Source organism: Notamacropus eugenii, chromosome 7, assembly GCF_028372415.1.
Source record: "Notamacropus eugenii isolate mMacEug1 chromosome 7, mMacEug1.pri_v2, whole genome shotgun sequence".
Classification (NCBI taxonomy): Eukaryota; Metazoa; Chordata; class Mammalia; order Diprotodontia; family Macropodidae; genus Notamacropus; species Notamacropus eugenii.
Genome location: NC_092878.1, coordinates 120,445,856 through 120,460,176, shown reverse-complemented (window position 1 = coordinate 120,460,176; position 14,321 = coordinate 120,445,856). Strand labels below are relative to the sequence as shown.

General features: G+C 37.9%; 1 protein-coding gene across 1 annotated transcript in view; it reads left to right on the top strand.

Moving 5' to 3' along the window:
* EGF (epidermal growth factor) overlaps nucleotides 1–14,321 on the top strand; it is a 143,017-nt gene that overhangs the window by 81,035 nt on the left and 47,661 nt on the right. Inside the window, exons 13-16 of the mRNA XM_072623378.1 lie at nucleotides 3,670–3,774; nucleotides 5,811–6,034; nucleotides 11,908–12,075; nucleotides 13,233–13,382. Of these exons, the coding sequence (XP_072479479.1) occupies nucleotides 3,670–3,774; nucleotides 5,811–6,034; nucleotides 11,908–12,075; nucleotides 13,233–13,382 (647 nt within the window). The remainder of the gene's footprint in view (nucleotides 1–3,669; nucleotides 3,775–5,810; nucleotides 6,035–11,907; nucleotides 12,076–13,232; nucleotides 13,383–14,321) is intronic.

Below are 14,321 nucleotides of genomic sequence, written 5' to 3'. Positions count from 1 at the left end.
GGACTGCATCAATTTCTATAAAAGATGATCAAAGTTAGGCTATTACCCCCTATGAGAAGTTATGCTTGAATTCCTATGAACTCAGAAGGTCTCATCTCTTTGATTTCCACAGATCAGCTACCAGAGTCTGAGAATAGCTTTGTCTTAGAGAGAACATGGGGGAGAGAAGGAACTAGAAACATAAATTCTAGCAACCCTACCCTGAAATTACTGAATTTTCAGGAGCTCATTTTCCTTTCAAATAACTTGCATATAATAACTCATACGAACGGTAACAAGAATTTAGAGAAGATACCTTGAAATCAGTCAAAACAACTCAACCTCCATTTTCTCAGGAACTGGGTCAAAATTTGCCCCAGGAGTCTTTCTCTGTTGCCTAAAAATGCAGTTCAGTGGCAGCTACTTGTGAGAACGTAACCATAGAGTGTGACACATTGAGTTAAAAAGAAAAAAAATCATCCACCATCATTCTTCTTATTACCAATTCATTTATAATGTGAAATTCTCTTTTAAAGCTGGGCATTAAAGTCACAATGCAGTTTTTTTAAAAGCTCATCTTCTTACATTTCCTCAGTGTACAAGTCCTTTAACAGACCCATCATATTCCCAGAATTTATTTTTTTCTTGGTCACCCCCTACTACTCTCTAAACATACACTTGGTCAGAAATAACTTCTTGGGCTCTACTCTTTGAATCAGAAGATTCAAAGATCAAAGCTTAAGGTCATAGAGCTGGAGCTAGAGAGGGGCTCTAGAAACTGCTTGGTCTAAGCCCTGCATTTTACAGATGAGGAAACTGAGACCCAGAGAAATTACATGACTTGCACACAATCATACAAGGTTGTGAACTTGAGTCCTTTGACTCTAGAGTCAAATGCTTTCCCCCCATTGCATTGTGGGCCACCAACTAGGCTTGACTGAACTACAAAGAAGCCTCCTCCTTCCCCCCAAAATTTTTGCAGAACTTGGTAGGGAATGAGACCTCTGTGACACATGTGTGCAAGTCATTTAACTTCTGTTAATCCCAGTTTTCTCATCTGTGAAATGGTAATAATGATAGCACCTTCCTCAAAGGCTTGTTGTGAGGATCAGATGAGATAATAATTGCACTATTTGTAATAATTATAATTTTATTGTAATTTATAATAATTGTTAAGTACTTAGTACTTAGTAAGGTACACAGTGCCTGGTGTGTGGTAAATAGGCTGTAAATGTTATCTGTTATTATTCCTGGGTCACCTGGGTGGTGCAATGGATAGAGCACCAGGACTCGAGTCAGGAAGACCTGAGTTCAAATGTGACCTTAGACACTTACTAGCTATGTGACCTTGAAGAAGTCATTTAAACTCTGTTTGCCTCGGCTTCTCATCGATAAAATGATAGACACACTGGCGAAGGAAATTGAATGACCCCTCCCCCCTTGTTTTTGTCCTTTGTTCTGGAAGAAGACCATGACATTGGGAAGGTGATGTCATCACTTGCAAGTAAATTGGATTTAAGTGAGGCAGGGCTGTGCAAGGACACCAGCCTCACTCTCTCCTTTACAGCCATTTGGGTCCAGTGACAAGATAGAGATCAGGACCACTGGAAATGGCTCCAGAATCAGTGGGAGACCTGGGCTTTTGTAAACTGATCTTTCCCAGATCTCAGTTTGACTGAAGCAATACCCATTCAGTGATTAAGGCTAGGTAAAAAAAAAAAAATGAGGCAAAGAATGATCTCTTTCACCGAGTCTAGGAGGGGAAGATCCTCAGAGTTTCTGGGCAAAACAGAAACAGTTGTTATTTAAATTATCTCAATTAAAATGAGACCTGAGAAAGACCTTAGCTTCCAAAGGCCAGTCTCTCACTGCATGGCCACCTCTAGTCTTCCTGATCTACTGTATTTCACTGAATAATTGTCACCATCGCATAATTGTTGCATGTTTTTTCAGTCCCAAAATTGATTTATAACCTTTCATTGTATAATCATTGCATGGTATAATTCTTTTCATTACACTGCTTAAAAGGTAAACAGAACAGCAATGTTTTCAGCAGTGGCATATGGATGAGCCTAGAATTCTTAGTGCATGTGTATTGTCAGTATTCAGTTTTAATGCATAATCATGAAGATTCTGTGCATCTTAATCTTGCACCAAAGACAGTTTAGTAATAAATGATTTTTAAGTAATATGGCACAATTTTAAAAAGCTTCACATAATGGTTGCACTTCACTTTTTTGCAAAAAAAATTTGGCATGAAATCTGCAATAATTATGTGGTAAAATATGATATATCTTGCCACTGGACCCAGATGGCTCTAGAGGAGAGAGTGAAGCTGGTGACTTTGCAAGGCACTTTGTCACTTAAATCCAATTCATTTGTAAGTCATGACTTCACTTTCTTAATAGCATGGTTTTCTTCCAGAACACAGGACAATCAACAATCTGTGAGTATTAGTAGCTGCTCCACTGGGGACCCAAATGTCCAGTTCCAGTTAGGCAAAGCAGCTCCTTCCTTCTTTCGCTCCCTCCCTCCTTCCCTTCTTCCTTCCTTCCTTCCTTCCTTCCTTCCTTCCTTCCTTCCTTCCTTCCTTCCTTCCTTCCTTCCTTCCTTCCTTCCTTCCTTCCTTCCTTCCTTCTTTTCTTCCTTCCTTCCTTTCTTCCTCCCTTCCTCCTTCCCTTCCTTCCTCACTCCCTGTTTTCCTTTCTCCCTCCCTTCCCTTCTTCTCCCTCTGTCCACCTAGGAAATCATACCCTTACCTGCAGGTGCTATGGACAAAGGAATATGAATTTTGATCAGTGAAACCTCACAGGGTATTTTGGTATTTATGGGTTAGATTTCTTTATTAAGGACCATGCCTTAAATTCAAATCACTCTGGCTCTTGCTGACTGGTCAACAATGGGTCCCAGTCTAAGCCTCATTTGATCATTGTTTGGCATTTCAGTATCTTTGCTAGGAAAACCCCATGGATAGAGTCCCTGGAGTCATATAAAGTAGGACACAACTGAACAAGAAATTGTTATTATCATTATTAGTTTACCTTTGTATAATCTTGATTGAAATTTTCTGTGTTAGGAATTCATTCCTTTAACTTAAGGTATAACTATAACCAGGACTCCCCTTTCAAATTGCCAATATTCCTACCATTAGCACCTCAGCAATAAGTAGTTTATGTGATGTCTCATTTCAAAGTTGAAAGACTAAAACTTAGAAGGTAGTTTTGGTTTTTGGTAGGGGTAAGGGAAGTAGAGAGAATGGGAATAAGTTGGAATATGAGGTGCTGCCCAGGTAGAGTTTTTGATTCTCACAACCTTGTGAGGTAGGTGCTGTTATTGAGAAGGATGGTGTTTTTCCCTCTCTGGTTCCTGAGGTGGCATTGATAGACTTTCTGAAGTGAGAAAGGGAGAAGGTGAATGAGTGATGCACTTTAATATCCTTTGGGTACGCATGCCAGCCAATGTTATTTCTAAACAATAATCTAAGCAATAAAGAGAGAGGCATTAAAATAATTTTTTAATCTGCCACCTAAAGTTTGGGCCTTTCAGCTAATATTTTTTATGTTAAATAAACTATATTTTACCATCGCCAGGAAATTGGAATGTCTATATTATTTTGAATGGTGATAAAAAAGGACATCTGCCTAGAAAGTAGAGCTAATCCCTTGTTCCTTGGTATTTTATACATTTTAGGAAATCACACATTGCCAGAAGTGATTTGAATGGAAAACACAATGAAGTAGTCATTAATGAAGATATGTCTCAGCCAAGAGGAATTGCTGTTCATCCAAAGGCCAAGTATGAATTAATAATGGAAGGCAACCACATTTCTACTATAGTTCTATATGGTTAATGTCGAACAAATCAATATTCAAAGTTAGACTGAAAGGTTAGCCATTGCCCACTGTTCAGTGGAAACTCAAACACCAGATTTAAGTTACTCACTCCAAGAAAAAAGCTGAAATAGTAAAAATCAAAGGTGCCTCTCCAAAGGGATGTTTCTTGTTATTCTAGTATACATTGACTCCTCTGGCTAATATGACACATTAACCCATTATTCAACATTAACTGTGACAGTTATGGGTTATTCTTTAAAAATTCTACGTGATGATAAATTTTTTTTCAAAGAACAAGGAGATATTGTATTTGTTAGTAGGAGAATTTTCACACCACATGCCTCTGGAATTCTGTTTGGGAACATATGCAATTTTTAAAATAAAAGGCCATTCCTAGTTTGCAATGCAAAGACATGTAGGAAACAATCAAAGACCGGCATATACCCGATGCTGACAATTATGAATCTATGATGAAAAACAATGGAAAATGTGAAATTAAGGAAACAAAAGTCAGAAAAATTTCTAGGTTGAAGATTAATTTGTGCTTTTAAGTTCTTTAAAGAACTGTTACCAAAGTGAAGAGGGCACAGCAATTGAACTGGGGGTTGAGAAGACAACTGATGCTTCCAATAACCCTAAGAGAAACACCAGCCTGTCTCTCCCATCTTGGAAATTCTATGTAGCAAGGCAACATCATATTAAAGGCTTCTCATGGTGGCCTTTTCCATCTGTCAGTGTTGGTGTTTCCTTGGGCTGTACATATCCCTGAGAATGTCATGTGTGCCGGACCATACTGCCAAAAGGCCAAAAATCTCAGTCTCAAAAGATTCTAATTATAGATGGTGATCAATTTGTCACTTGAGTTTTAAAACACAGACACACACGCAGGCACACAGACACGCACGCAGGCACACACACACACACACACACACACACACACACACACACACACACACTACCCTGGACAACACCATCTTAGATATGTTTTCTTCTCCATGACATATTTATTCAGGATTCAAAGGACCCTGAATGTCAGTACATATAGCATCCTGACAGGAACAATGAAAAAAAAAAATCTCTCAAAAATATTGAAAACTTGAGCATTTTTTTTTTAAATTAAGAGATAAAACATATTGAAGAGCTAAAAGAATTATAAATTAATTGGAACTTGGTAAACAGATAATATATGTCTAAGTAGCCTAGTGAAGTGAAGGTAGGCCATTAACATTTTTTACTATGGACCCTCTGTTTTTTCTTTCTTACCAGACCTGTGATTTTTATCTGTATAAGGCACTCCCACTGAGGAAACTGCCCTTGTTAATAGAGATCAATACATGCTTTGCAATTTATAGTCTTAGAAGGGTACCTTTCTTTGAGCTCTGATAGGTCATAAGTGACCAGCCCCACATCACTCAGTCCTGCCCTGAAGTCTGGTCTCTCTCCATTTTGCTATGTGACATCTCAGAAGCCAATTGGCTGAATTAGCTTCAGGTCACTTGATGCAATGTCACTTTAACTGCATGGTAAAATTGCAATAAAAAAGGAATAAAATTGTAAGGTTTCATTGTATATTGTTCTAAAGATTGAAAGGTGATTAAACTGAATATTAAGTATACATAGGCAACAGTACTGAATATGAGTTTCTAAGGAAATGATATGATTTAATTCAAAAATAGCAATAAGCCTCAGACTGTGATAAAAAATGTCTATTGAGGGGCGGAGCCAAGATGGCAGTGTAGAAAGATGGATGTGTAGACGCTCCCCCACCATAGCCCATAAAATACCTGTAAAAAATGACTCTAAACAAATTCCAGAGCAGCAGAAGCCACAAAATGACAGAGTGGAAGAGATTTCCAGCCCAAGACAGCCTGGAAGGCCACCAGGAAAGGTTTATTACACTGGGCTTGGAGCAGAGGGCAGCCCAGCATGGGCTACTGTGGCAGGGACAGGACCAGAGCATAGTCTTCCAAACTTTGTTTTCTGTTTTGTGCATTAAAGGAAATTATTCTGGACTGATACGGGAATTAATCCACGAATTGAAAGCTCTTCTCTTCAAGGCGGTGATCGACTGATTATAGCTAATACAGATCTGGTCTGGCCTAGCGGGATAACGATTGATCATGTAGCTGACAAATTGTATTGGTGCGATTCCAAGCAATCTGTTATTGAAATGGCCAACCTGGATGGATCAGGACGCCGAAGACTTATCCAGAACGATGTAGGTGAGGTTTGGGGTAGAGGTTCATACTGTTCTCCATGTTGATGTTATGTGCATTATATGTTTGTCTATACATGTGCACATACACGCATACCCAGAAAGAGTGAGATTCTCAATCCCCAGAGATTGTGAGCTATGTGTGTAGATAATTCATGACCCAGTAAGACAGTTCAGATAATACAATCTTTTCCTCAGAGTTTGTAACACAAGTATTCATTCTGATGTTTAATAAAGTTCAGATATTATCATTATTTAAGGAAATGAGTCACTCCTGCATTTTTCTGATATTGGATGAAAGGCACTTGAAATATGGTAATTTTGATTATTTATATTCAGAGGACAATAGATTTGAAGCTGGAAGGGACCTTGGGGATCATTTAGTCCAGTCTCTTCATTTTATAAATGAAGAAATTGAGCCTCAGAGAAGTGAACTGACATATCTAAGGTCATATTGGTAGTAGGAAACAGAACCAGACTCACAATAGGTCCTCAGACTCCAAAGTTAGTGTTCTTTCTGTTATATTATAATGAATGAAATTTTAAGAGACAAAAGTGAAAAACTCTAAACACTTTTTTGCTGTTTAATTTTTTTGTAAATTTTAGAAAATGTCTTCTCCCATAGATACAGATATGAATTAGTGGTTAGATAAACATTCGTTCAGGGAGTATTTACTTTACAACTGCTGTCCTAGGTGCTGAGGGGTTAACAAGTCCCGGCTCTCCAGGAGCTGAGAAATTATAAGGTCTAATAGGCCCAACTATACTTCTTCTTGGATTATCTGTTTTCTAGAGATGTTTGTTTATATGCCTTATTTAAGAGATTAAGGATTACACTAGTGAGTATATTGGGAAATTGTAAAAGTATATTTTAAAGTTTAAAATATCTTTTAAAGAAGGTATAATTTACAGTGGATGAAAGTTGTATAGGATAGGCAATGGATGAATTGTGATCTGCATGGTTGGAAGGAATATCCATATGAATGAAGTCACAGATGCAAAGCAGTACAATTCATAGCATGAAACATAAGTACATAGATGTACATTAAAGGTAGTATCTTAGGCAACCGTTTGAGTTGCCTAATCAACAGAGAGTTCAAAATCATGGCACATGTTATATTTACTATTTTATTTGCCCCAAAGACTTAGAGATAGACCTTAGAGATCATCTAATTCAGCCTACTTATTTTACAGAAAAGGAAACTGAGATCCAGAGAAGTTAGTGACTTGCTCAGAGTTGCTCAGGGAGTAATTAACAGAGCTGGAAAAGAAACACTCCAAATCCAGAATTCCATTACAAGACATTTGTCTTTTTTTTTTTCTTGGCATTGGTTGTTTTTCTTTTTCTGCAATTCTTAACTCAACTGAAAAGCCATTCTCATTAGAGTGATGCCATCTGGTGGTGTACTGGAGTTGGATATTGGAGGTTAACAGTTGTCTCCCTATGTATTTGGATGTGAGGGTTAATGTAATTTACCCCAGATTTAAAAAAAAATCTAAGCATCTAAACAAAAATAGATATATGACTATTTTAAGATCTAAAATTTGTTCAAACTTTTAACAGTACAAGAAAAAACACTTTCTTTACTATTGAACTCCAAATCTACTTATTCAAACTGGACTGAGAGGTAGAGATCTAAGATACAGAATGTCCCCTAGTGTCATTCTAAGTTACTAAAGCTTTAATTTAATTTGTAATTTAGGTGATTAAAGCTTAAAATAGCACTAAGACTTTTGGGACACCCTGTATATCACAGCAGTTTGGATGCAGTAATGTTCTGCCCTTTCAGTATGAAAATGTACTGTTGACTCACTTGAATCAATAGAACAATTTGAGCCCTCACAGCTCCAGCAAAGCACTTTGAGGTGTTTGGTTTTAAGCTATAGGAATGAATTGGTTCAGATACATTCCTGCTCTCTTTACCTGATTTTCTTCCTGTACTACTGACCCCCATTGGTAAGGAATGTAGCATGCATGGGTCAGTGGGTTACTATGAGTAAGACTTTTTTTCTCTTTATAAAGCTAAATTGCCCATATATAGATTGAATCTGTAAAATGGGGTCTGGTTAGTCCTATGCTTGAATCCACAGAGCTATCTAAATGAAATGCTTCATTTTTTATGATCAATCAATCAGCATTTATAAATGCCTTCTATGAAGTAACAAGGTGGTGTAGTGCTGGACTTGGAATCAGGAAGACTCATTTTCATGAGTTCAGATCTGTGTGACCCTGGGCAAGTCACTTATCCCTGTTTGCCTCAGTTTCCTCATCCATCAAATGAGCTGGAGAAGGAATTGGCAAACGACTCCAGTATCTTAAAAAAAAACCCCAAACCCAAATAGAGTCATGAAGAGTCAGACCCAACTGAATAATACCACCAAAAACGATGTCAGAACCTGAATCCTGGTCTCCTGACTAAACCTAGTGCTCTTTTTTAAAAATCACAACAAGCTGCTTTTTTTCCCCTTAAATATTTTCACACATCTCATTAGACAATGAAAATTTATGCTATAAATGCCATTTCCTTCCATTGCCAGGGAAACCTCAAATAGGGTCAGGAAAAGTCAGATATGACTGAAATGATTCAACAACAACAACGTACTAGGCACTGTGTTAAATGCTGGGAACACAATGACAAAAGACAAAAAGTACCTGAATGCTTAACGTAGTCCGATGGGTTCCCCACGTGTGGGCTTTCCCAGAGGGTCACCCAGGTGGCAGAGATGGCATTCAGACCCAGCTCCTCTGATGCCAAATCCAGAGCTCTTTCCCTCATACAAATTTTCAAATCTGTGTAGATACGTGATTAACGCAATAAATTTCATTTTAAAGGGACTTAATCATAACCTCGTTTTGTTATGATGCCGATTTTACAATGGTGGGTGCTAATGCTAACATGATCATAAGATTTTGTGAAATCTCTTTTTATTATCAAAAGTGTCCTGATACTTAAAAAAGGGTTGAGAACAATTGAATATTTATCTGTTGAATGAATGGATAAATGCATATCGAGCAACTGTTGGCTTTTTTCACTGTATTAATGTTTTTGAAAAAATGAATTGCTCTACTTATTTGCTGTCATTTAGAGAACTTTTAGCCACACATTATTCTTCCTTCATTTGTCTACTCAGCATGCATCATTTTTATTACATAAACTTAATTCTTCTTATTAAATCCACCAGGGAAATTAAATATACAGAAAAGTGATCATGCATACATTTGTTTTTTGGTACCAAATAACAAAAATCAAATCAGTTTCTCTCAGGATGTAAAGACAACGTCTTCATTGGAAACCAATTCCGCTTAGGTGTCTCTCCTTTAGAAAAGATAACTTCAAAAGGTTGATATATCTTCCCCCCCTCAAAAAAATTAACCAGATTGGGATTTATTAGAATAAAGTAGAAAAGGAATCCCATGCACATAGAGAAGTATAATTATAAAATAATGAGACTTTTTTTCTGTTATTGCATGTATTTTATCGAAATCATTCTCATTACTTTTTCAACTGTGTGAGAGTGTATGTGGTGGTGGGTTTAATGTGGAGCTGTGATTTCATTAACATCTATTTCCAGTGAGGAAGTTCTCCACCAGTGCACATGGCAACTTTTCTGGAGCTTCCTGGGGGCACCTAGATGGTAACTGACCTGACCAGGATCCTAGAGCCAGTAGGCTTCAGAGGCAGGCTTGAATTCAGATCTTTCTGATTAATTCTGACTCTTCATGCTGTTATATGGGGCAGTGGATAGAATGCTAGACCTGGTATTAGAAAGACCAAATGTGGCCTCAGATACTTGCTAGTTGTATGACCCTGGGCAAGTCACTTAACCTGTGTTTGTCTCAGTTTCCACATCTGTAAAAGGGGACCATAATACCAACTACCTCCCAAAGTTGTTGTGAGGACCAAATGAGACAATAATGATAAAGTGCTTACCAATAACTACTATACAGATGTTAATTACAGTGATGCTATTGATGTATTTTTACTTCAACCATATGTAGGCATCTGTATACTAGGTTAATACCATTATGTTCAACAGGACCCTAGAGCCCCTATTTCTTTTCTAGATCTCTCCATGAATTTGCTTAAATTCCTTAAATTTTGATCAAAAGATAGTTGTGGTATTTTATACTGGAAAAAGTCAGTTTCACCCAGGGAATATGCATGTGTGATCTGAATTTCTGATCATCTGCACTGAATTGCAAGTTAGGGATGGGAAAAAGAAGGGAAGAGGAAGAAAGTGGCCTCAGATAATTGTGAACTTATTACACAAATAGTGCTTTCAGATTCATTCCTGGCAACAATTTAGTGAATAAAAATAAAAATAAGTTTTTAAGTGCTATGCTCAGTGCTAAGAGCCAGACATACAAATACAAAAGAAAAATAAGCCCTGAAGGAGTTTACATTTTAAAAAGGCAGCAGCATATCTAAGGGAGTGGTGGACACCAAAGGGGAAAGTAGCTGGGATGATTCTTGGAACTATGGGGTTGTAGCTTGACAAGCCCTGTCCAGAAGCAGTGGTAGTGCTGAATTGATTACTGTTCCCAGAAGAAATAGGGGAAAGGGGAAGGAAAGAGATATTTTGACCCCATTTTATAGAAGAAGAAATTGAGGCAAAGGAGTTAAATGACTTGCTGGAAGTCACTCAGTCTGCTTAATGTCAAAGATGGTAGAACACATGTTGGCTGGCTCTAGAGAGAGAGCCATTGGGTTCATTTTGGCCATCTTTCTATAAAGAAACTTCCAGAGCTAGGGAAGTAGTATCAATCTCACCTAGAATTAGGAGTTACTAAATCAACAGGCGGCAGGCTGCATATTAACTTAGAAAGTCACATTCACATTATCTATGTTTTATTGTATTTTTTTCTTTTGTTCGATATTTCCCAGTTCCATTATGATCTGGTTTGGGCCATGCCTGGGAGTGTGATGCAGCCAGCTGACCTCTTAGAGGATTGAACTTTTCACCACAATCTTATATCCCTGAGCTCCTGACTCAAAATGAGGTCATCCAAGCTTGTGGGTTTATGTCCCTGTGTTATGTTGGCTAGTTAGCAACATTAGACAAGGTCTGATTCCTCTCTATCTACTGTAGGAATTATGTATGTAAGTATGTCTGAGTATGTGTATCATCTCCTTTTTTTTATCCCCCCATGATTTCATCATTCCAGGGATTTTGTGCATAACTCCTCTGCAACATAGTCTTAAGAGTTGTTCAGGGGACTCAGAAGTTAGGTGGGTGACATGTCCAGGGTCATGGTTAAAATAAGAGATAGCATTTATATAGTGCTTCAAGATTTGCAAAGGGCTTTACAACTATTATCTCATTTGATTCTTACAGAAATCTTGTGAGAGAGCTGCTATTATTATCCCCATTTACAACTGAGAAAACTGAGTCAGAAGAAGCTTAAGGATCACAGAATCTGAGGCTAGTTTGAATTAATCTTGCTTACTCCAGGGCCAATGTCCTCCCACTGAACCACCTAGATGCCTTGGACTCACAAAGTCTGGCTATGTCATAGGTGGGACATGACCTTAGGTCTGTCTGTCCACTGGCCTCTCTATCCACTACAACAGAGATGTAAAATACAGTCTTTCCCTCACCCTCTCCAAGGCTACATTGCAGGCAGCAACATTCCCAAATGCATCTGGAACCAGTATCAAATGTAATTGGGAAATATTAAACATTAGAAATAATAATGCAACATAGATAATGTTAATATGTGGTTTTCTAAATCGGTGTGTGGCCAGCAGGTATCCTTATGTACAGTTTAATGGTCTCTTCTCCTTGTTTGCTCATATTACTTTAAATTTCAAGTTCCTGTCTTTGTAAATATATTCTGTAAAGAAAAACTGTAAGTTAATTGATGTATCTTGCTTCCAGGTCACCCATTTGATGTGGCTGTATTCGAGGATCATGTTTGGTTCTCTGATTGGGCTAAGCCTTCGGTAATAAGGGTGGACAAGAGGACTGGCCAAAACAGGGTATGTCTTCGAGGCAGCATGCTGAGACCCTCATCCTTGGTTGTAATTCATCCTTTGGCAAAACCAGGTACACTGGGAATGTGATGCAGTTATGGTTTGGATGGCTTCTGCTGATTTGGGGTGAGGGTATGGGAACTTTGCTACTTTTACTTCTCTGAGGAAATCTTTAGTTTTCCTGGAATCTAGACTTCATTTCAACTAAAGCAATTTGGTAGAAATTATTCAATTTTAATTGTTGTTTAGACATTTTTCAGTTGTCTGATCCTTCATGACCTCTTTGGTTTTTTGTGGGTTTTTTTGGCAAAGATACTGAAGTGGTTTGCCATTTCATTTTCCTGATGAGAAAACTGAGGCAAGCAGAGTTAAGTGACTTACCAAGGGTCATACAGCTAGTGCTTGAAGTTGGATTTGAACTCAGAAAGAGGAGCCTTCCTGACTCTAGGTCTGATAGTCTATCCACTGTGCCACCTAGCTGCCTCAAATTATACAATACTATGTGCCTCAATACATTTTGTTTCTACTCTCACAGCAATTTTTCCTCATCCTTTATCTTTTTTTTTTTTTTTTTGGCTACATACCCACATGAAAAAAATAGCTCTAGGTACAAATAAAGAGGAATTCAAATATATGCCATGGAGACATCTCAGGGTCCTGGGCTTCAGAGACAACACGAATTTCACATAGCTAGCCAGCTTTAGTTAGGGCTAAAGATCCATAGCATCAGCAGTTAGAGAGAGTGTAACCATCAGTTATGGGGGTGGGGAGAAAACTACAGTCTTAAGGACACATGTGGTCCTCTAGGTCCTCAAGTGTGGCCTTTGACTGAATCCAAATTTCACAGAACAAATCCCCTTAATAAAAGGATTTATTCTGTAAAACTTGGATTCAGTCAAAGAACTGCGCCCAAGGACCTAGAGGACCACATGTTCCTGAATATCAAATGGAAAAGAAAACTAGAGTAGTCTTACCACGAGTCTTCTGTTTGCTTATTTAGTTGTTAGATGGTGAGCCAGGAAACTTAAGACTGTCTCAAACTAAGACACTTGCCATGTTTAATAGCTTCCAAATAATGTTGAATCAACAACTCTTCTTGGGAACGTACCAATGGTTGTGTAAGAGGGCATAACATGTTCTCCCAAAGAGGGATCTGTGCCCTGTGATTTCAGTCAATAGCTCCCTCTCCTATTTCTGGTAGATCTGTGAACATGTTTCTTTTTCCTTTAGGAGCTGATCCCTGCACATATAAAAATGGAGGCTGTCAGCACATTTGTAAAGAGAGATTTGGAATCGTTCAATGCTTGTGTCATGAAGGTTTTCAGAAAACCCACGATGGCAAAAAGTGCCAGGCTCTAAACAGTCATCAGACAGAAGCAGGTAGTCATGTGTATTGCAATGTATTATTTTAAATAATGCAAAAAAAGATCCAAAGTCCAAAGAATAACATAACTTAAATGACCAAATGTATATAGATTTAGTGCTGGAAAATCACATATGGCTATAGATTTTTAAACATATTCTAGCTATATATTTTCAAAGAGAGAATTTGTTTACTATTAGTTATTTCCTGTGGGTAGAGTAAATTGTTTAAAATATGTGTATAACATAATGATTTCCTCCTCCTCCTCCTTCTTCTTTCTTCTCTCTGTCTCTTTCTCTCTCTCCCTCCCTCCCCTTTTCTTCCCTCTTTTCCTCCCCTTCCCCCTTTATGCGTCTCTCTGTGTCTCCCTCCTCCTTCCCCCCTCCATCTCTCAGTGTCTCTATTTCTGTCTTCCTTTCTCTCTCCTATCTTCACTGTGGGTTTTGTATCCTCACTAAAGGTGCTCAAAGAACATTGTCATAAAGGTTTGTAGACTTAAGGAAGGAGGTATGTTGCTCTGTTTCTATTATCTTCTTGGTTATTTATGTATTTCTTTATAATAAAATAATCGTGTTACCCATTAAAATTTTTAATCCTTTGAACTCTTCACCTTTTCAAGATATCTTGAAAGTTGAAATATCTAAGTGTCTTTAGGAAAATTACTTCCTTAGTGTGTCACCAGCAAAAAAGAATTTTCTCTGTATGTATTTGACCAGGATCAGCTTCTCTTTCCAACTTCATTTTCTTATGTGTTCTTTCCAGTTCTTTATGTGGAACACTGGTCAGTACCAGTTCTTAAAGTCCCAAATAGGTTCTAGCAGATCTCTGTCTTTTCACATCTATGTGTTGATCTCTTCCTAATTTTGTTAAATGTTATTGGAATGATTTTGTACTTTTGTCTAGTCAAATTGGCTTAGCAGGGTCTTATACCAAGACTGGTACAGGCTCATTTTCTC